The sequence below is a fragment of the Trichosurus vulpecula genome, chromosome 7 (genome assembly GCF_011100635.1).
Source record: "Trichosurus vulpecula isolate mTriVul1 chromosome 7, mTriVul1.pri, whole genome shotgun sequence".
Lineage (NCBI taxonomy): Eukaryota > Metazoa > Chordata > Mammalia > Diprotodontia > Phalangeridae > Trichosurus > Trichosurus vulpecula.
The window spans coordinates 251,811,172-251,834,594 of NC_050579.1; the positions used below are offsets into that span (position 1 = coordinate 251,811,172).

General features: G+C 43.6%; 1 protein-coding gene across 1 annotated transcript in view; it reads left to right on the top strand.

The window, feature by feature from the left end:
- The first annotated feature begins 362 nt into the window (after window positions 1-362).
- The window catches only part of MDGA1 (MAM domain containing glycosylphosphatidylinositol anchor 1), an 84,353-nt gene continuing 61,292 nt past the window's right edge, over window positions 363-23,423 (top strand). The window contains exon 1 of the mRNA XM_036768721.1: window positions 363-429. Within this exon, the coding sequence (XP_036624616.1) occupies window positions 363-429 (67 nt within the window). The remainder of the gene's footprint in view (window positions 430-23,423) is intronic.

Consider the following 23,423-nt stretch of genomic DNA (forward strand, 5'->3'; position numbering starts at 1 on the left):
CTCCCCGCTAGCCCCCGGAGATCTGCGACTGAGCCTCGCTGTCCTTAGGTTACTGCTGCCCCTGGGCGAAGGGCCCGGGGCGCTGGCTGGATTGTCGGGGTGGACCGAGCCGCCCTGCTCCCGGCCAGCGCCCCCTGGATCTCCGCTTTGACAGCGGCGTTTCTGGAGGAGCAGCTTTAGCTGTTGTCGCTGCCGCCGCCGCAGCTGTCGCGGCCTCAGTCTCTTGCTCTGGTCGCCGCAGCCACTGTCTCCAAGCGCAGCTTCGGGGGACAAACGGAAGGCAAGGAGGCACCCTGGTGGATGCGCTCCTCGCCGCCTCTGTCGCTGCACTGCCGCGCGGGGATGAGGCACCGGCGGTGAAGATGGAGGTGACTTGCCTTCTATTACTGACCCTGGTCCCTATGTACTGCAAGGGACAAGGTGTCTACGGTAAGATATCCCTCCTGACTGACGTCCCTTGCCAGCTGGGCTGCAGAGAGCCTAAAGTTTGCCGGGGGCGCAAAGTGCGCGTGGTTGTGAGGGCGGGCGGGGGATTGCTGTTCTGGTCCTGGCTCCCTCCAAGGAGCCTAAGGAAATGAAAGCTTGGAAACTGGCAGCCCTGGAACTCTGCTGCCAATTGGGGGTTGTGACCGGGAGGTGACTGCAGGTGAGAGGTCCATGATGTCCATCTCTCCCTGGCAGTCCCTGGCGAGGCGCAGGGAGTGGGGCTCAGGAAAGCAGTCTTAGCTCAAAGTTGGCGGGCGCGCCCAGGTTCTTTATACGGCAACCTCTTCCTCCCAGGCCTTGCTCCCACAAGGCTTGGTCTCATAAATGAAAATTGAGAGGAATTTGGGTTGTGTAGCGACTGGGTTGTGTGTGGCGGGTAACATATAAGGAGGCTGCTAGGCGAGCCAGTTTCCAGTTCCCCAGGCCGCTCTAGAGTTACCTCTGCACCCCGATTTCGCCTCTACTACCAGCTTTGTCTTTTCCAGCTTCTCCTAGGCTTGGGAGGGCAAAGGGCTCCTGTGCCTGACTCTCGGCTTCCCCTAGCACCGTCGGAACAATCTGCTGAGACACTCCTTTCCCAGACACCCCTGTTATTTACAGAACACATACCCCGATATTCCTTCTCCCGATACTCCCTGTAGCCCAGGAAAACACACACACGCAGCGACAACTTAGCAACACCCCCCTACAGACACACACACACACACACACACACACACACACACACACACACACAAATGCACACTTTCTCTCGGAAAACAGAAACACAACACGTACCCACAAGGTACCTATTTGTACAGATCGTAGTACACATCACGCCACACCACGCCACACCGCACACACATACACACATACGCACACACCAGGGTCCTTCTTGAAAATGTTTTCAGAGCTCTTGTCAGGAAGAAAATCATCAATGCCTGCCCTTTTTTCCCTCCCTCCCCCGCTTCCCCCTCTCCCCAATTAAGTGTCCCCTTAGATTTGCCGAGAAGACCAGGGAGCTGGTGCACCCGTTCTCTTTGCCTCTCTGGCCCCTGTCTTCCCGTTCCTCCGCCCCTTCCCTGGCAGGCCTTCTCCGAGACAAGCAGAGCTCGCTCGTTCGGGGGAGGTGGGGTTAGTTGGTAGTTGTGGTTATGGGGCTGTTGGACAGTTCGAAAGACAAGAGGGGGTGTTCTCCCCCGGAGTCCCAGGAGCATAGGCAGTCAACCACCCCATGGCTCTTGCTTTGCTTCCCCTAACGCTGTGGCTGTCTTTGTAGGACACTTTTTAATGATGTGTTGCTTTGATGGGAGGAACGAAGCTCTTGCTTGTACTTTCTTTCTCTCTCTCACTATCTCGAGGGCTAGGGGGCTTATAATGTGAAGCTCAGCTCTGATGGTGGTCAGTACAGTTTGGGATGTGTGTGTGTGTGTGTGTGTGTCTGTAGGGGGGTGTTGCTAAGTTGTCGCTTTCTTCCCAGAAATGCCAGACTTGAGGTAGAAAAGAAATCTATTTCCCGGTGTGTGTGTGTGTGTGTGTGTGTGTGTGTGTGTGTGTGTGTGTTTAGCCTTCTTGGTGGGAACACCTTGTAAGGAGGAGAAGGCCAGCATGTCTGGAGGTGCGGTGGGGAAGTAATATGTTCCCAGAGACTAGAACGGCCAGTGCAGGTTTAATTCCCCCCAGGGCGGGGCTGGCAGAGGCTTTCAGCCAAACTCTCAGCTTCTTAATTAGTTTGCGATTCTACTGCTGCCTGGTCCTCCGGAGTGGCCAGTGTGGGCAAAGAAGGAGGAAGAAAGAAGCTGGAGGCGGAAAAGCCAGCAGAAGACCTCCACCCACCCAGTGGCTAGAGTGCTGAGGTAGAGGGAAAAGAGAAATTCAGGAACAGCTCTTTCCTTCCTTCCTTTCTTCGTTCCTTCGTCCTTTCCTTCCTTCGTTCTTTCCTTCTTTCCTTCCTGCTTTCCTTCTTTCTCCTTTCTTTCTTCCTATCTCCTTCTTCCTTCTCTCTTTTGTCTCATTTCTTCTTTCTTACTTTCTCCCTCTCTCTTCCTCTCTCCCCAACTCTCGTTGTCCTTTCTCTCTTTCCTTACCTTTCTCTCTTCCTTTCCTCTTTTCTTTCCTTTTCCTGCTTTTCTTCCTTCTTCCCCTCTTTCTTTCTTCTTTTCTTTTTCCAGTCTCCTTCCCCTGTCTTGCTTTATCCTTTCTTTCCCCTTCATTTCTCCATCACTCCATTCCATCTTTCCTTTTTCCCTTTCTTTTACCTTTCCTCCTTCCCCTTCCTTTCTACCTTTCCTTTCTGCCTTTCTTCTTCGTCACTCTTTCCTTCCTTCCCCTCCTTTCCTTCTTCCCTCTCTTTCTCCGTTCTCTTCCATCCTTTCACACTTCCTTTAGTGTTTAAACCTTCTCTTTACTCTCCCTCATATGTTTCCTGAGGAGAAACTACAGATTTTTTCCAGCCAGTCTGCTTGCAAAGAGGACCTGGGTGGGTAGGAGGAATGGGAAAAGCCTTTTTTTTTCCCCTGCTATGTTATCATAGCCGTTCCCAAAGTCTCCCTCTCACTACTCATTGGCATTATTCTGTGATAAGTCCATTATCTCCATCTAGTAACTGTTCTCTACCTCTCTGCTAGATCAACTAGTCTTTTTCAAAGCTTCTTAATTTGGAGAACCTTGGCCATGACAGCTTGCTAGACCATTCTCCTGGGAACACGGAGAATTTGCAAGGTGTATAGTCTCAGGGGACTATCACTTTGGAGGGCTTTGGGGTGGGGTTCAGGAATAGCTTTATAAACCTTGTTTCTATGTTTCCTCCCCTCCTGGTGTCCCCTAGGATCTCAACTTGAGCAAATCAGGGAAAAGGCAATTGAACAAAGTTAGCTCCAGACTCTTTGATGATAGAAGCCTACACCTCCTTTGAGAATTTCCATCCCTGTAGCTTCCAGCAGGACAGAACTTAAGAGGACAGGTTGGGCTGTAAGGTTTTATTAAGATGGATGGGCCAAGGGGAAGCTTATATGCAGGAGGTGGGGATAGCAGGTGACAGCACATTTAATTGAGATACAGGAAACTCCAGACAGATGCAGGGGGAAGGGAGATTCTCTTACTGAAATATAGTTTGATTTTAAGAATTGCAGGTCAGAGACCAGAATTTCTGCTTTACTCACTTCCAGATGGTCTCTTCTCAAAGCAGAAAGATTTGCTGTGGAGAAAGGAAGATGTGTTCGAAGAAAGCCCTAGGCTTTGGTTAGGGTTCTGGGGTAAAGGAGAAGGGCCAGAAGATTATTAGATTTCTGGAGGTAGGTGTGACATTGGTTTGGAAGAACTGGACTGGGAAAAAGACTTTGATGGACATCTGCAGCTTTTTCTGAAACCAGATGAAATGGGCAAGGTTGATGGGAACAACCCTGCAAGTCAGTGGGAGGAAAAGGGTGACAGGCCATCCCTGGAGTAGTTTGGATAGGGAAGTTATAGGAAGCTCAGTCTTATACTGAAGATCCTATAGGGCAGCAGAGAACTGGAACCAAGCCCCAGGAAATCTAGGCAGGAGAAGAAATGGGGAACTGTCCAGAGCTACCCACTGATTGACTTTGTAGCTGGGGATGTGGACCTTGGAGAAACAGATGAGGGAGAGCAGATGTCCATCAAAGTCCAGTAAAGAAACCATCCTTTCTCCAAATATTCACTTACCCAGTGTTGGGGGAGAGGATAACAATAATATGAACATTTGCATACCAAGTTGAGGTTTACAGAGCACTTCCCTCACAAAAATCTTATGGCTTACGAAGTACAAATAGTGTTATTTCCATTTGCTAGATGAGGCTTGGCAAAGGTAAATGATTTGTCTAGGGTCATACAGCTAGAAAATGTCAAGGCTAGGACTCTAATCCAGATCTCCTGACTTTTGTCCCCCTGCTCTCCATTACCCTAGTTTGTCAAGGTGTGTGTGTGTGTGTGTGTGTGTGTGTGTGTGTGTGTGTACTGATGCTATGTGACATTAGTGAGGCAAAAAGGTCAGTATTTTAATCTTGGGGCAGGGGACCAGTTTAGAACACTTAGGGGTTTCTATTTAGAGGAGAACTATGATAAATGGATCTGGCACAGCCTCCGATGGCATAGTACAATGGAAAGAGAGCTGAATTTGAAGTCAGAGGACTGAGTTCAAATTTTGCCTGACACTTACTACCCATTTGACCATAGGCAAGTCTCTTTACTCCCCCAGACCTCAGTTTCCTCATCTATAAAATGGGGAGGATTAAAATAGATGCTTCTAAAGTCCCTTCCATTTCTAAATTGCTGACCCTAAGAACCATTGTAATCAGAACTTTCTCCAAGTGGGGGTACAGTTGACATATGCAGAGTCTAGGAACTCAAGAACTGGTACTTTGTTAGCTGAGATGGGATGCTCAGCCTGCTTTCTCAAACCCCTTAATCCACTTCTTGGCTCTGTCATAAACTCTGTTGCCATTTCACTTAATAGCAGATCCCTTGGACTTTAGGAGTTATCACTTGAGATCCTTCTCCTCTTCCCTGCTCCTTTCTCCTGGGGGTAATCCCGAGTGGGGAGATGGAGGGGCATGAGGAGAAGGGAAAGAGAATCTTCATCAGATGTTCTGTTTTCTCCACCTTTGTCCCATTGTCTTCTGGCCCTGTTCTTCCTGCCTGATGTAGATGCTATAGTGGTTGAGTTCTAGGGCCAGATGATCCGTTGGTGGCTGGGCCCCTTCCTATCTCCTTCCTCATCCCTTCCTAATCTCCCTGTTCCCATTTGTCATCCTCTAGGGTCAGCCTGTATGTTTGGCTTCTTGGTAGGCTGATGGGGAAAGTCAGGGTTTTGGGTGGGGCTCCCATCTTGGGGACAATCAGCTTGCTAGGCAGAGCAGAATGGAGTAAGGTGAGGATTAGCTTCTGTTCAGAAAGCTTCCTTTCTTAGTCTCCTCCTCCTTCCTTCATACCCACCCCCGCAAGCCTTCCAACCATTTAGAGGGCAAGGATTACTCTCTCCCACAAAAGCACAACAAACCTCTGGATTATTTAATATGCAGGAGTGGAAATTGACATTATCCTTACGACAGGTTGTTTGCAACTTACTGGTAGAAGTCAAAATATTTCACCAAAGGTGTCATCAGAAACTACTCTCCTATGCTAATTTTTGTGGGAACATGAAGACAGATGTTGAATAATTTGACAAGAGCAACATAGCTTATAAAATTATCACCATGTCAGGTTTTTTAAAAGGGGATTGGGGGAGAAAAAAATTTCAAGAAGTGTGTCTCCTAGGGACTTGGGAGGATAGAATGTGATTCCCATCTCCACTTCCCCCACCCCCAACTCCGTTCCCATCTCCCAATCGCAGTGTGTATGTTTAGGAAAACATACTGACGATTTTCAATGATTTTTCTGTACCTAGCAGTTGTCAAGGTAGTCTTGGAAACTTGGCCCATCAGTGAGCACCGCCATCTGAAATGGGCTCAAGGAGGTGCTTTGCCACAGGGAGGAATGAGGGCAGTGGAGATCCAGGTAGTCTTGATTCTGGAGAGCTGGGTTGCTACAGACCTGTTTTATTGTCAAGAGAGAGTTTTCCTCAAGGGCCCAAAGGCCTTCAGTTGAAAAAAACCTGTGCTTTTTTTTTGCCCTTGCCCTCCAGCTGTGACAATTGTACTGGGGAGTGTGCGCATGTGTGTGTGCATGTGCGTGTGTGTTTCATGGAGAAAGGATCTATCTCAGCACAAATATGCAGGGTTTGGGTAGGAGGAGCAATATTCTGTGCCATTCTGGGATTGCAGTCGTCCAACCCTCCTGAGAGAAGGCTGTGGCCAATGCCCTCCAGCCCAGCCTGTTTGTGGTAAGGAGTAAAACCGGAGGGATGGGAAGAGGAGTCTAGGGCTGTGTTGGTGCAGCCCTGTGCCTACACCTGTACTCCACCGTGAATATGGCAGTCTTTTCTCCCCAAAAAGGTGGTGGATCTGGCCTTCGGGGGCACTGCTGCTGTAAGGAGGAAGAGTGGGAATTTAATTAGAGGAAGGCACCCTGGGGAAGGGGAGATGGGGCAATAGGGGTGGGCTCTGTCTAGGGACCTGGATTAATTGTTCAGCCCTGGCTATAATCCTCATCTCACTGGGGATAGGTTTCTTGATTGAGAGTCCTGTATTAGCTCTGCTTTTCTGAAACAAGGGGACTGTTCTCAGGCTTTACCGGGAGATGGGAGGGAGCTAATCATACCTGCCACTCCTAGCAAATGAATGATGTGGGAAATCAATAGCTGGAGCTGGGAGTAGAAACCCAGGGCCATGACTGAGGCCCAGTCAAAGACTTCCTTCTGCTCCAAAAACTGTTGATGTGCAATAGGAGGACACAGGGCTTAGTTGGGTCATTTGGAATGGAGTCATGGAGGGGTATGAGGCATACAGTCATATGCTTGATGCCTGGAGTCAGGGACTTACATCCTCTCCAAGCTCCTTCTGTCTTGATCTGGGAAGGATGCAGGTGGGGAGGTGGAATAACTCCATCTCGCAGCCCCGTTATGGGAGGAGCTGGCCTCTAGAGTCTCAGGTTTCCCCATTACCTGGCTCTTCCTTCTTCTCTTTCTTCCCACTCTACTAGGTTTTCTCTTTATTTTATTTTTATTAAATACACCTGGCCAAGTGTGTCTTCCAGGGCCACAAGTGCAATGGGGTGTACAGCTGGCTGGGCGGTTGCCACTGCTGCTGTGGATCCAGATGTGGCCAGCAGGGGGAGCACTTGGCCACCATATTTCCCCCATTGTCTTTCCTGTTCCCCCCCACCCCTCCTTATTCTGCCTCACCTCTGCCTGAACCAGAACTGAACCAGTGCGCGGCATCATTCCTGAGCCTAGGTCAAGGCCAAATGTCCTAGGGCCCTCCCTGAAGCCCTCAGCATAGCTCCAGTTACCTCTATTACCCCCAAGGAACCCAGACTGTGGCCACATTCACATTGGCTATATCCTTAACATGGCCCTACCTTTAAATTAGAGAAATATGTATCATCTTCTAACTCAGCTTGGTTTAGGCTGACTCATATCCTGTACTATGTTTTCATGCCTCCCTTAGAGGCTTATAGACAGTATTTCTAATAAAAAAATCAGAATATAAGGATTGATAAAGGGCCATACCTTTGATACCAACTGTATCACCTCCCACTGAAAATCAGGATTGATTGAGAAATCGGTTATATGGTCTAGGAACTCATACATACATTCTCCTAGTCCTCTCTCTCATGTCCTCCATCAGAATACCTGAAGATTTCATGCTTTTTTTTTTTTTCGTATTCAGGGCTGGTCCTTGGCAAAATTGTGAATTCAATGAAGGTCAAGAAACTTTAGGCCTTGAGCTTCCTTCCTCTACATTCTCCCTCTTCCTTCCTCCTCTCTCCAGCTTTCCAGGAAGCCGTTGATCCAGCAGATTTCTTGCTGCTCCAATCCAGTCCCAATAAGCAGAAGTGTTTAGGTACTTTAAATGACACACTGAGGTGTTAAGGAATTATTACTTTTAAGAACATTTGCATTTTAATAGAGAACAGGCAGGAAAAAATGCTTAGTCCAAAGGAATGAATTTCTAACACTGAAATTTCAAGGAAGAGATTGGGGGAGAGGAATGGGGGAGGAAGCAATCTTGGTACACTTTAAATTAGATAATGCAGATCATAATTGCAGGCTGTTGAATGCTTGGGGCAGGGCAGAAAAGAGACAAACCCAATGTGCTAGGAAAGTCTGCTTGTTCCCACAGTCCTCTTGTCTTTTTTCAGGATCAAAATGGTAGTAAAATGATGAGTAGGAGACTATGTAGGCAACCCATCAGAATGAGAACAAACAACAGTAACTGTTCAGATTTAAGTAGTACTTTGAGACTAGGCTTTATAGACATTAATAGACATTACCTTATTCAGTCCTCACAAATGACCTGTAAGGTAACTAATACAAGGATTATTATTCCTATTTCATATTCCTATGTAGCCCCATAATCTGGATATTTCTCCCTGCTACTAGTTTCTTAGCTTCATTTCTTCAGGACCATGTGATGCTACTCTCAACTTCAGTCTGCTAGAGACAGTGGTTAGAATCTCTTTCTAAGGAGAAGCTGACGACCCTTTGGTCATAGCCACACTAAGCAATTAATAAAAACCAGGGAGAGTTTATTCAAGCTAATATTACATCTTTGTTATCCCTATTTCTGGGCAAAGAGCAGAGCCCTCTGTTCCAGACAATTGTCTTTCTTAGGATTAGACATTCTTCAAATCCTCCCTCACTCAGTGCACAAATGAAATTGAGCAAGAACAAAAGGCAAACCAAGGAAGCAGAATCTTTGTTCCTTACCTATCTAGTCCTCATTTTTGCCTTTTAAAAAATTATTGCTAACAACAAAACCCTTTCACCCTGTTGTGATATTTTTAACACTGAAAAGCCTACTGCCTCCCTACATAGATGGGAAAACTAAGTTCTCTGAAACTTGCCTAGAGTCACCTAATTACAGTCAGGGGGATTCCAACCCAGGACTCCCTGTGACCCATTTCTCTTGAGTTCAAGCTCAGAACTTTTTTCTCTATATGAAACTGTCTTAGGCCAAAGTAGGATTTTTTTCTTCTTTTGCAATTCAGAACCATAGATTCTCAGAATCTAAGAAGTGAAAAGAGTCTCAGAGGCCATATAGTCCAACCCAGACTTGACAGAGAATCTATTCAACAATAGCCCCAAAAAGTAGATGGATCGAATCTTCACTTAAGGACCTCAAGGGAAAGGGAAACTACTGCCTTGCCAGATAGTCCATTTCACTGTTGCATAGCTCTAATTGGAATGAAGTTTTCCTTATATGGAACCTAAATCTGTCTTTGATTTCCACCCATTGTACCTGGTTCTGCCCTTCGGAGGACAAGCAGAAAAAGTTTGGCCCCTATTCCATGTAATAGTCCTTCAAATTCTTGAAAGAAACAAGCATTAAATACCTACTATGTGCCTCATTTAATTCTCATAATAACTCTGGGTGGTAGGTGTTATTATCACCATCATTTTACATTTGAGAACACTGAGGCAGACAAAGGTTAAGTGACTTGACTGGGGTCACATAGCCATTAAATGTCTGAGACTAGATTTAAACTCAGATCTTCACGTCTTCAAACCCAGAACATTATACACTGCACCACCCCACTGCCTTCTTGAATATGGACATCATGATCTCTCTAGATCATTTTCTTCAGATTAAACACTCCTACTTCCTTCATCTGATTTTTTATGGCATATTTTTGAGAGCCATCACCATACCAGTGACCTTTCTCAAATGCTTCAGATGAAGGTTCACCAGTGCAGAGAGTAGTGGTACTACCACCTACTGGTTGCTAAATGCCATGTTGGTCTTAATGTGGTCCGAGCTCACACTAGTTGTTTTGGCCGCCATATTCCTCTATTAACTCCTGTTGAACTTGCATTCTATTAAAATCTTCTATCTTTTTCATAGAGTGCGTGAGGAGGGGGAGTGATGAGTCAGCATTTCCAGACAAACCATCCTATTTGTTGGTATCCATCCATACTATTTAACCTCCCATCTCTTCGCACAAGTCATCCTCCATCCTTGGAATGCTCTTCCCCTTCACCTCTCCCTCTTGGACTCCTTTGCTCCCTTCAGAGTTCAGTTTAAGAGCTATTTCTTATAAGAAGTCTTTGCTTATTTCCCACTAGTTCTTCCTCTCAGTTACTTTGTATTTATTTTGTATATATTTTGCATTCATTTATATGTGTACATGTTGTTTCCCCCCAGTAAAATGTAAGGTCCTTGAGGGCAGGGGATGTTTCAGATTTTTTTACCTTTGTGTCCTCAGTACATAGTACAGTGCCTGGCACATAGTTTCTTCTTAAATTCTTGCTGAACCCAATAGACTTGGCCCTATTGTCTAGTCTTACTCCTCCCACCTTGAACTCTTAAATTTGACCAGCCCTGCTGGGATGGTTTGGACTTTTGAGGTGAGACCAAGTCTTTGCTCCCATCAGACAGACTCAGACCCTGGAACTTTTGTTTAAAAGCTACCATATCCCTTTTCCTTTGAAGGTAGAATTTCCATTGTAATAGGGTTAATGTTGGAGAAGGAAATGGCAAACCATTTCAGTATCTTTGCCAAGAAAACCCCAAATAGGGTCATGAAGAATTGGACATGACTGAACAATAAGAAGTGTTAATGTGGTCTGAATTAATTACTAATCGTATGACCCTGGGCAAGTCACTTAATCTCGATGATCTTCAGTTTCCTTAGTATAAAACGAGGAGGATAAAACTTGTAATACCAACCTCACAGGATTATATTGAGGCTCAGAAAGGGATAGCTCTTACTTTTTTCCTCCCAACTTTTCAGGGAATTTCTACTCTAATCCCAGGTTTGGATGACCAGCTATTCAATTGTCAACGGCAATTTTTTTGTTTTTGCAGGGGGGAAGGCAGGGCAATTGGGGTTAAGTGACTTGCCCAAGGTCACACAACTAGTAAATGTGTCAAGTGTCTGAGGCCAGATTTGAACTCAGGTCCTCCTGACTCCAGGGCAAGTGCTCTACTCATTGAACCACCTAGCTACCTGTCAAAGGCTTTTGATTGAAACTTGCAACTTTTTTTTCAAATGTGGTTTTTTGTTCCTTGTTTCATTTACATTTAGAATAGATCAGGTAGAGTTGGATAGGGCCTTAGGAGAAGGATCAACCCCCTTCATTTAACAGGAGAGGAAACTGAAGCCCAGAGAAGTAGAGGTGGCACCCTGTCCAAGGTCATGCATTGAGTTAGTGGAAATATCCTGGGCTTTCTAATCTCTCGACCACTCTGCTCTCTCACTGAGCCATTTATCCTTTTCTTTAGAGATGGTAATTCTTTATGATGAATTCTTTAGAGGGTGATTCCCCTCTCTCTGCCTCCTTTCCCTCTACCTCCACGCCTGGATCATATGTCACACACACATAAGATTATGCTCCAGGACAGTTGCATAGGGAAAACCAGGTAAATTCCACATCTGTTCTTTCATAGGAATCACAGAATCATTTAGAGTTGGGAGGGATCTTGGCAGCTGTCTGAGTCCAATTCATGTCTCCCAAAAGAACCCCTCATCCCCGACAACCTTGAGGACCTCTAAGAAGTTACCTTTCAAGGCAGACCATCCACCTTTCAGAGAGCTTAAATTAAGAAGTTTTTCCTCCATACAAGCCTACATTTTTCCCTTTGCAATATCCATCTGTTGATCTTGCCTCTGCCTTCTAGGAGTCAGCATAGTACAGGGAAAAGAATAGCACCTCTGGAGTCAGAGGGTCTGAGTTCAAATCCTACCTCTGAGGCTTACCTTGCATGACCTTGAATGAGTCACTTAAACTTCCTGAGCCTCAGTTTCTTCATTTATAAAATGAGGGAGTTGATGGCAATGACCTCTGAGATATCTTGCAGCTCTAAATCTATGTCTAATCCTTCTTTCATATTGTTTTAGTGCTTGAAGACAGTGATTATGCCCCACTAAGCCTTCTCCAGGCTAAACATGTCCTGCTTCTTGAACCAGTTCTCACAGGACATAGTCTCAAGGCTATTCACCATCCTGGTTGCCCGTTGCCAGTCAGAATCAATGGATTGTGGTCCAAACGGAGCAGATTGCAGAACACTGTCCCAGATATTATGCCTTTCAAAACCACCCAAAATTTTATCAGCTTTTTTTTAACTCATTGAGCTAGCAGTCCCCAGATCTTCTCCAGGGGAAAAAATCTGTCTAACCATGGGACTGTGTATTTATTCCCTATTCCATCCCCATGCTGTTCTTGGGAAGTTGATTTCTTGAACTCAAGACTTTATATTTATCTCTATTGAATTTCACCTTGTTAGATTTGGCCCACTGCTCTAACCTGTCAAGAAATTGTCTAGACTTTGTAAACGAGTGCAGTATCTTCTGTGGGAAGATTGCCAATGACAACTCAAACACCTCCGATAAGAGGGAATTCGCCAACTCCAAAGGCAACTCACTGCAAATTTAGATGACTCTAGTTATTGGGGAAGTTTTTCCTGACATCAAGCCTAAATTTGCCTCTTTGGAATTTCCATGCATTGTTCCTGCTCTTTCCCTCTGGGACAGAACAGCATAAAGTTCTCTTCCATGTGACGGCCTATCAAATTCTCAAAGATGGCTCTCCATGGCAGTGTGATGAGGCGGACCAAGTTCTGGACTTGGAATCAGGAAGACTTGGGTTGGAATTCCAGCTCAGACACTAGAGGTGTGACCTTAGGCAAGTCTGTTAACTTCTCTCAAACTCGGTTTCCTCGTCTGTAAAATGAGGATAATATCTGTAGCATTTACATCAATGGGAAAATTATGAGCATCAAATGAGATCATTTACATAATGTTTTGCGAACCGTAAAGCCCTATATGAGTACCAGCTGTTATTATTATGACTAAAGAAAGTTGCTCAACTTCTCTGAGACCTCACTTCTTCATCTGTAAAATGGGTGTATAATCCTTAGGCTAGCTTGCCTAGTCCATTAGATATGTTATGAAGCTCAAATGAGATAATGCATGCAAAGCATGACATAGGGAGTAAACTACTGTTGTGATTTATTCTTATCTGATAGGACACTCTAAGAACTGGTTTTGTTCAGTCTGAATCCAATCCAAGCAATCTCTTCCCCTTTCACCTTTCCCTCTCCACTTCCTTCCACAGTAAATTTTCATGGAAATGAATCCCCTCCTACCTCTCGGGTAGAGTCACCCATTCTGTGCTGGGGTTATCAAAACACTCCATGGAGGGGATAGAGTGGAAAAAACTTTGGACTTGGAGTCAGGAGATCTGTTTCTAATATCAGTTCTGTCCCTTTGGCGCATTGCTATGCGACCTTGAGTCATAGTTTGCCAACCTATAAAAATGAGGTAATAATTCCTGTCCCCTTAATTCATTGGATTGTTCTGTGAACTCTGCAGAACCAAGAATAGAATGCTTCAAAGGAAGAATGACTCCTGAATTGGAGCAAGAGGATATGAGTTCAAATCTCTATAACCTGTGTGATCTTTATTAAGTCACTTCTTTTCTCTGGGTTTCGGTTTCCTTATCTATAAAATGAGAGGACTGGACCAGGACTGAAATTTCTTCTAGCTCTTAATCTATGATCCTGTGAGATCTGGGTTCAAATCCTGATTCTACCATTTATTAGCAGAATAGACTTGGACGAATTTATCCAGTGGATCCAGGATCCGGTGAAAATTGAATAAGTCACTTATCCCATCAAGACCTTTCTTTATCTACAAAATAAAGCATGTGGGTGAGATGATTTCCCCCCCGCCCAGAACTTTGAGGACCTTTTTTTAACCTTCATTTAAAAATTTCATTTATTTTATTTTCAGTTTCGAAGTCTCTCCCTCTCTCCACCTCTTTTCCCACTCACTGAGAAAGCAAGAAATGTGATAACTGTTATATATATATAAAGTCATGTGAAACATGTTTCCACATTAGCCATGTTGCAAAAAAGCAAGGGGACATCTACATGGCACAGTGAGTAGAGCACCGGCCTGATTCCCTGGAGTCAGGAGGACCTGAGTTCAAATCCAGCCTCAGACACTTGACACACTTACTAGCTGTGTGACCTTGGGCAAGTCACTTAACCCCAATTGCCCTGCCTTCCTCCCCCTCCCCAAAAGCAAGAAAATTAAAAAGAAAAAAAATGTGCTTCAATCTGCACCCAGAGTACATCAGTACTTAATCTTAATTTGGAAGTGAATAACATCTTTCATCATGAGTCCTTTGGAATTGTTTTGAATCATTGTATTGATCAGAATTGCTAAGTCTTTCCCAGTTGATTGTCATTACAATATTGCTGTTCCTGTGTGAATTGGTCTCCTGGTTCTGCTTGCTTCACTTTGCATCAGTTCACATAAGTCTTCCTAGGTTTTTCAGAAACCATCCCCTTTATTGAGATGATCTTTAAGGCCCCTTTCATCTCAGGCATTCTAAGATTCCAAACAAGTTTACTTCAGCATCTCTCTGGGGGGTGGCTCTTGAGAAGTAATGTCATCTTCAGGAAGGATGGCACATAAATTGTCTCAGATGAGATGGACCCCTCCTGTTTCTAAAGTCCTCTGGAGAAGGAGGAGGCTGACCCCAGAACCCCTTCTGTTTAGCTCTTCAGTATCTAGTATCTAGTATTCAGTGCTGAGTATCCTCTCGCTGCAGGGTCTCTCATGATGGATAGCTGCTTTCCTTCCTGCTGTAGTCTATGCCTGTTTCTTTCATTTCTGCTCTCAGTGGAGTTGAAGAAACGACTTTTTTTTCTGACAACTCTTTAGGAAAAATGGAGATTTCTTAGTTTTTCTTTCATTCAAATTCTCTCCACTTAACCTTATCTCAGAAGCTTTAGTTTTAGTGTTGAATCTCTAAACTTACTTTATGCTCTGAGAAGTTCCTACCTGGTGTGTTGCCCTGGAGTGATCAAATGAGCTAATAGATGCAAAAATGCTTTTAAAAGTATGAAGTGCTATGCAAATGTGACTACCACTGTCAAAGACCTTTTACTGCCTTCGCAGCCTGGCATTTACATTCTGACACTCTCATTTCGCTCCAGACTTAACTGTTACTCCCTTCACGCACCAAATTGGCCTTGCTATTCCCCAAACCTAGGCCATCTCCTGCCTTTTTTTCTTGCCACTGGACTTCAGTGACTCTGGAAGAGAGTGAGGCTGATGACTTTCTGCAACTTGGCCTCACTTAAATCCAGTTCACACACAAATCAAGACATTACCCCAGGGTGTCATTGGTCCTCTTCAAAACAAAGGAGAAACAACAGTATTTGCAAAGGCCGCCTGGAATGCGCTCATTGGATCATAGATTTAGGTCTATAAGACCTCATTTTACAGATGAGAAGACTGAGGCCCAGAGAAGTTAAGTGATTTATCCAAGTTTGCACAACTAGTAAGTAGCAGACCTTGAATTTAGACTCAGGTCCTCTAACTCCAAATCTGGAAACTTTACCACTTATACCCTCCTCCTTCCTCACCTCTGTCATTCATAATCCCTATATTCTTTCAAGGATTAGCTCAGGGGTCATATCCTTAGGGAAGCTTTGTCTGAACCCTGTAATGACAACCACATCGGCATACCCAGGATGGCTGCTAATGCAGGTTCTTTTATCTATTTTACTAGGAAAGACAACTGTTTCAGGGGTCAACAGTTTTCTTTAATTAAACAGAAAAAATATAGAGAAGAGAAATAAAGACCAACAGACAGGGCTCTACTGCCTGAATCAAAGCAATACTGCTATGTATATTTTACATTCACTGCTGGATAGAGAGAGACTTTACCTCTGAGCAGTCGGGGAGCTCCAAACATATGGATACTCAGAGTCTTGACCAGGGAATCACAAGATTCTTCTTGTAAGTGAGCCCCCAAAGCAAAAGCTCACCTCTCAGAATATATATTCTTTCAGGTAATAGGCTCAGAGCCAGAACCCTCCTGACTCAATGCATAATTAGAAATTAACAAAAAGTGTGTAAGCCTTCTTACAAGCAAGCAAGCTTCCCTTAATGGGTTCCACATGAGGCCTATTGATGGGTAAGGAAGATCTTATTCCCTATTAACCTTACATCCCCTAGTAGCTAGTGTTCTGTTATCTTCTTAAGTTATATTGCATTTCCTTATCTTGATACATGTTGTATCTTCCCTGTAGAATGTAAGTACTTTGAGGGTGGGATTATAGTTTTTCATTTTGTCTTTGCGAGCCCTGTATGCACAGTGCCTTGCATATAGTGGCCAATTAATGTTTGCTGAATTGAGTTGACTGAAGTGTTTCCCTGTTCAGGATGCTGCCTTAAAGAGCTCCCAGTTTGAATCAGATTTAAACAGAGAGACTAAGGACAGATTGTATAAAAAAAGAGTCTCTGTATTGAGAGCAAGCAGAAGAGGTCAATATATCGAATTAGAGAATCACAGAGTGTTAGAGCAGGAAGAGACATTTACTGTCATCTAGGCAACGATGCAACTCAATTCCACAAACACTATCAAGTGCTTGGGATGCGTTCAGGGCTGAGCATACCAAGACAAAATGTCCCCTAGGAACTTAGATTCTATTGAAGAATCTTACATTCTATTGGGGGACATACAGAATCTATACGGGTAAAAATGTACAAAGTCATTTAGGGAGGGAGACAGCACTAGCAATGGGAGAGACTGAGGAAGACTTCCTGAATGAGGCAGCCTTTGAGATGAAGCTTGAAGGAAGACAGGGATGCTGAGAGGTGGAGATGAGGTGGGAGTGCATTCCAGGCTTTGGGGATGGCCTAGGCAAAGGAACAGAGGTGGTGGGCTGAGTTTGGGGAAGGTTATAGGTGCATAGATATAGAGCTGAAAGAGACTGTCACTCTCATTTTGCATATGAGGAAACTGAGGCCCAAGGACTTTAAGTGGCTTGCCAAGGTCACACAGGTGGCAGAATCAGGTACTATAACTTCCATTCGAGAAACTTTTCCACTCATGGCTGGAATAAGAACTCCAGAAGGGGAAGAAGGGTATATAAGACCAGAAAGTCAGATGGGGAAGGCTAAGGAATTTGTATTTTATCTTTTAGTCCATAGAGACCCCTGAAAGCTTTTGGGCAGGGAAGCAAGATGGTCAGCTTGGTGTCATTTTGGTGGATTGGAGAGGGAGAGAAGACTGCATTCAGGAGGCTAGTGCAACAGTACTGCCCAGAGGGGATGAGGACCTGAACAAGAATGACTGTTCTGTGAATGTAGAAAAGAGGTCACATGGAAGAGATGAACCAACAAGTCCTGAAACCTGTATACGGATAAGGCTCATAAGAGTGAAGAATTGAGGATGAGTCTGAGGTTTTGAGTGGGATGATGGTGGCATCCTTAATGTAAATAACTTAGTAGGTGGCAAAGTGGGTAGAGCCAGGAAGAACTGAGTTAGAATCCAGCCTCAGCCACGTATTGCTGTGTGACTCTGGATAAGTCACTAAACCACTGTCTTCCTCAGTTTCCTCAACTGTAAAACGGAATTGACAGTAACTTCTCCTTCACCGAGTTGTTGTGAGGATAAGATGAAAGTTTGCAAGGGCTGCTTGGTGGCAAAGCGGATAGCGTGCTGGGCCTGGAGTCAGGATCTTCTTGAGTTCAAATCTGCCCTCAGACACTTACCAGCTGTGTGACCCTGGGTCAAATCACTTAAGCCTGTTTGCCTCAATTTCCTCATCTGTAAAATGAGCTGGAGAAGGAACTGGCAAATCATTCCAGTGCCTTTGCCAAGAAAACCCCAAGCGGGGTCACGAAGAGTCGAACATGACTGAAGACAACTGAGCAACAACAAAAATGGTGTTTGCAAACCTTAAAGCACCGTATAAAGGAGGGTTGTTATTATTATTATGGACAATTGTATGTTTTACAAAGCCTCACACTAGGTTGTGAAGTGTCTGGTATACCATACCTGTTATACAAATGAGGAAATAGTTTCTGAGAATGTCAATTATCTTGCTTATGGTTGTATAGATAGTCTGAAGCTGATTCAGTTAATCAGTAGATCAATGAGCATTTATTAAACACCCACTGTGTGCCACAAACTGTGCTATGTACTGGGCTATAAAGACAAAGATGAAAATGTCCTTGCTCTCAAGGGTTTTCCATGCTATCAAACTCAAATCTCCTAATTCCAAATCTAGGACTCTTTCTATTCTATCATCAGCCAAGAAACTCAGTCTCATTTCCTCAGAGTACAAAAAGAAATTAAGTATCACGGTAAATAGCTTAGAATCAGATCAGGAAGACCTGAGTTTGAATCTGGTCCCTGATACTTATTAGCTGGGTGACTTTGGGTAAGTCTGTCTACCTCACTTTCCTTAACTGTAAAAATGGGGATTAGTAATGGCACCTATCACTCAGGGTTGTTGTGAGGACAAAATGAGAGAATATTTGTAAAGTGCTTAGCACAGTCCCTGGAACACATTTGGTGCTTAATAAATGCTTGTTTTGTTCCTTTTTAGTCAAATATTCAATGCACATTTCTCATGTGCTTCTTAAGAGACAGACCCAGTACTTGACACTTGACACTGGGGGCGCAGGGTACAAAGATAAAAGTACAATAGAGTCCCTCCCTGCCCTCAGGGAGGTTACTTGAAACCAAATCCTTTCTGTTGGGGCTCCAGCTTCATCTTCCTGAGTTCCTGCTTGAAGCTACTTCTTCAAGGTTACCTAGTTGTCCACTGTGAAAAATGAATCTTCCCAGGTACATTGAGGGAAATTATATCATGACTACAGATACATTATTATACTTCATCAATTTGTTTTAGAAATCAGACTTAAAACAGACCTCTTGGGGCAGCTAGGCGGCACAGTGAGTAGAGCACCAGTCCTGGAGTCAGGGGGACCTGAGTTCAAATCCGGCCTCAGACACTTGACACACTTACTAGCTGTGTGACCTTGGGCAAGTCACTTAATCCCAATTACCCTGCCTTCTCCCTTCAAAACAAAAACAAAAACAAAGAACCCACCTCTTCCCCCTGCCTTAGAACTGGACATTCATGTCCTCACCTCCACTCACCTGGACTCCTTTCCATTGCTCTGCAATTAATAATAGCTCATATTTCTATAAGGCTTTATGTTTACAAAAACACTCTTGCCACAACAACCCCAAGCTGTCACCCCCATTTTATAGATTGTGAAACTGAGGCTCAGAGAGGAGAAATGGCTTTGTCAGCAAGTTAAGTAGCCTGGACTCAAAACCAGATAATCTGACTCAAAAGCCCAGGGCTTTTGTCACTATACCACAGATTTTCCCCTCCCCTCCCCCAATAGAATGTCAGCTCCCTGAGGGCAGGGGCCATTTAATTTTTTTTTGTCTTCCTATCCCTAGTGCTTAGAATAGTGCCTGTCACATAGTAGGTTCATCCTACTATGCTTATTAAATGGAGCAGGGACTCTAGTTGCTTTCCCTAGGTTTCTGCTCTCTAACTTACCTCTTCCTTTACTCCCCTACCAAAGGCTAATGTCTTTATTCTCCCTAGTTTTGACTAATTTTCACAGTCTTTTGTGACACTTCTGGTCACCACCTTCCAAACTGGGTTGTCTTTCTTACCAGTTCCTCCACTAACAGTTCTGCTTCTGAACCACAGAGTCACAGAAATCATGGAATGTCAGAGATGGCAAGGGACCTTTGAGATGGTCTAATCCAATTCCCTTATTTTATTTATTTTTCATTAATTAATACAATCATTTACTATCTCTTTTTACTGCTACCCCTCCTCCAAATTGAATAATAAAAAAATCCCCAAATAAAACCCTCATAACAAATACTCATAGTTCAGCAAAACAAATCCTCACATCGGCCAAGGCCAGAAATGTGTGACTCATTCTGCACCTTGTCCATCAACTCTCTCTATCAGGAGGCAGGTGTCGTGTTTCATCTTCTATTCTCTGGATTCCTGGCTTATCATTGCATTGATCAGAGTTCTAAAGTCTTTCAAAGTTATTTTTCTCTATGACATTGCTATCATTTGTTAAAAAATTGTTTTCCCAATTTTGCTTACTTTACTCACATCAGCTCATAGAGGTCTGTCCAATTTCCTCTGAAACCATCCATTTCATCATTTTTTATGGCACAGTAATATTCTATTACATATATGTAGCATAATTTGTTTAGCCATTCCCTAGTAGGTGAGAACCCTCTTTGTTTCCAGGTTTTAGATACTATGAAAAGTGCTTCTATTAATATCTCTGTGCGTAGATCTTTTTTCTTTTTTCATTGATCCCCTTGGGTCATAGGCCTAGAAGTGGCAGAGTTGGGTGAAAGGGCATTCACAATTTACTAACTCTGGGGGCATAGTTCCAAATTGCTCTCCAGAATGGCTGGACCACCAATGGTGAACTTGTGTGACTTATTCCCGCCACCCCCCGCCCCAGGCACTCCAACATTTGGTGAAAGGATATAAACAAAGGACCCACATGTACAAAAATATTTATAGCAGCTCTTTTTATGGTCGCAAAGAATTGGAAATTGAGGGGTGCCCATCAACTGGGGCATGACTGAACAAGTTGTGGTATATGAATATAATAGAATTCTGTTGTGCTATAAGAAATGATGAGCAGGCAGACCTCAGAAAAACCTAGAAAGACTTATATGAACTGATGCTGAGTGAAGTGAGCAGAACCAGGAGAAGATTGTACACTGTAACAGCCACATTGTGTGATGACTGACCTTGACAGACTTAGGCCTTCTCAGTAATGCAAGGATTTAAGACAACTCCTAAAGACTTATGATGGAAAATGCCATCTACATCCAGAGAAAGAACTTTGGAGTCTGAATGCAGATGGAAGCATACTATTTGCTCTCCTTTTCTTTTGTTGTTTTGTTTTGTTTCTTCTTTCTTATGGTTCCTCCCATTAGTTCTAATTGTTCTTCATATCATGGCTAATGTGAAAATATGTTTAATAAGAATATATAAGTAAAGCCTGTGTCAGATTGCACACTGTCTTGGGGATGGGGGAGCAGAAGGTGGGGTAAAAATTCAAAACTCAAAATCTCATAGAAAGAAATGCTAAAAACTAAAAATAAATTATTAAAAAATAAAAGATATAAACAGGTCATTTTTTGAAGAAATAAATCCAAATTACCAACAGCCATATAAAAATACTCTAAATTACTAATTAGAGAAATACAACTAAAGCAACTCTGAGTTTTCACTTCATATCCATCAGATTGGTCTAGTTTGTATTTCTCTAATTAGTGATTTAGAGCCTTTTTTTCCATATAGCTATTGGTAGTTTGGATTTATTTCTTCAAAAAATGACCTATTCATATCCTTTCACCACTTATTTATTGAAGAATGTCTCTTAGTCATTTTTCCAGAGGAAGAAGAGGAGGTACAGAGGGGAGAAGCAATTTTCCTGAGGTCATCCTTCCAAATGACCTCATTCCCAGGCATTCCCTTCTCAGGTTCTTTTTGTACTCTCTTCATTTTCTTGGCCTTCAGCTCTCTTAGTGTTAACCTGTCTGATGCCTGCTTCTCCCACCCTTCACGCTCTTCCTGCCTGCTGCTTGTCTGACCTTGCTAAGTATCTCAGAAATCTAGATTTATGTATCCTGTGCCATATCACATTCATAAACCAACTTTGCTTTCAGCCAGACAGAAAATACACTTAGATGACCAAAGTGATAGAAAGAGAATTATTCAATATACTTTATACTAGGAGATCTTAACCTTTGTTTGTGTGTGTGTGTGTCACAGACTCCTTTGACAGTCTGGTGAAGGCGATGGAAATCTTCTCAGAATAATGTTTTTTAACTCCCAAAATAAAGTATGGATTACAAGGAAACCAATTCTACTGAAATCCAGTTATCAAAATATATTGAAAAACAAGTTCATGGACCTTTGGTTAAGAACCCCATTCTCCATGAGCAAGAACCCTACTTCTGTCTTTGGGATGAGGCACTTGCCAATTGTTCACATGATCTCTGGGACTGGTGAAACTAGCAGAGATAACCATAAGGAATAGGAACTTGTACATTGGAGTGATCTCTCTGAGCCTCTCTTTTTATCCCCACCTCCACTTCCTTACTCGGTGCTGAGATGCAAGATCTTTCCACAGCCCATCTCAGGTTGCGCCTTTGTAACCATGGACTCATGGAGTATAGAACATGGAATGTAAGAACTGGAGAGGTCATCTATTCATATGTCAGGATTATACAATTCAGGGCTGAAGGAATTGCAAAGATCTTCAATCCAATTCCTTTCTTGTTTTCTCCCTCAGATCAGTCATTTTTCAGTCATGTTTGACTCTTCATGACCCCATTTGGGGTTTTCTTGGCAAAGATACCAGAGTGGTTTGCCATTTCCTTCTCCAGTTCATTTTTACAGATGAGGAAGCTGAGGCAAACAGGGTGAAGTGACTTGCCCAGGGTTGCAAAGCTAGTAAGTCTCTGAGGCTGGATTTAAATTCAGTTCTACCTGACTCCAGGCCCAGGCTCTATCCATTATGCCACCTAGCTGCCCCTGAAGTGTTATATACATAAAAGCAATCTACACATTTGAAAAAACAGATTCAATTCAGTTTACGATTCTGTATAATTGTTTTTAAGTTTTTTTGTGTGTATTTGAATGCTTGTTTTTGTTGGTAGTTATTAAGTACAGAATTTTTAAAATGTTGTGGTTGGAGAAGATGGAACCTCCACTATATTCCTTGGGGCCCAAGATCTCCAAGGATGGCTATGATGGGTGTGGCTGGCATTGACCCCTAAGAGGACTGTGAAAATTCTTAGTGCATTTATACATAGATCCCATGAGGATGGGAAAGCTCATCAGTTAGATCAGGGCAGTACCTAGCAGTACCATAACACAGTGTCATAGTATTTAGTGCATAGTAGGTACTTAATTTGTTATGTGTTGATTAACTGGAAAACTGAGCCAGTCACAGACAGAAGAAAGTGCTTTCTCCTTTCCTGACTGGTCTACGTCCTTGGTCCTGAACTGTATGATTCTGCTAGCCAGCTGATTCACCTTTGACCCTGACTCACCCTGAAGGAGCCAGGCAGAAGTTAATTTTTTTTTTTCTTCTTAGTAGCATGGATTCCTTTGGCAATCTGGAGATGCCAAAATAGAGGGGGATGGGCAGGAAATTTAGCAAGCTTAATCACAAAGAAGAGGCAATGTGGTGGAGGGGAAAGAGTCCTAGCTCTGGAGTCAAAGGACTTGGTTCAAATCCTACCTCTGACACTTACTAGTTATGTGACCATGGACAAGTCACTTAATCTCTCTTAAGCCTTAGTTCCATTGTCTGTAAACTGAAGAGGTCAGACTAGATGGCCTCTAATATCCCTTCCAGTACTAAATCTATGATCCAGTGTTGACAAAGTATGATATTATACCCAATGTTCCACACCCATTGCCTCCCACCTCTGCAAAGAAGTGAAAGGGAGTGAGATGTTTTATCAAAGCTCATCCTCGGTGCTGACCTTGGCCATTGTAGCTCGTTAT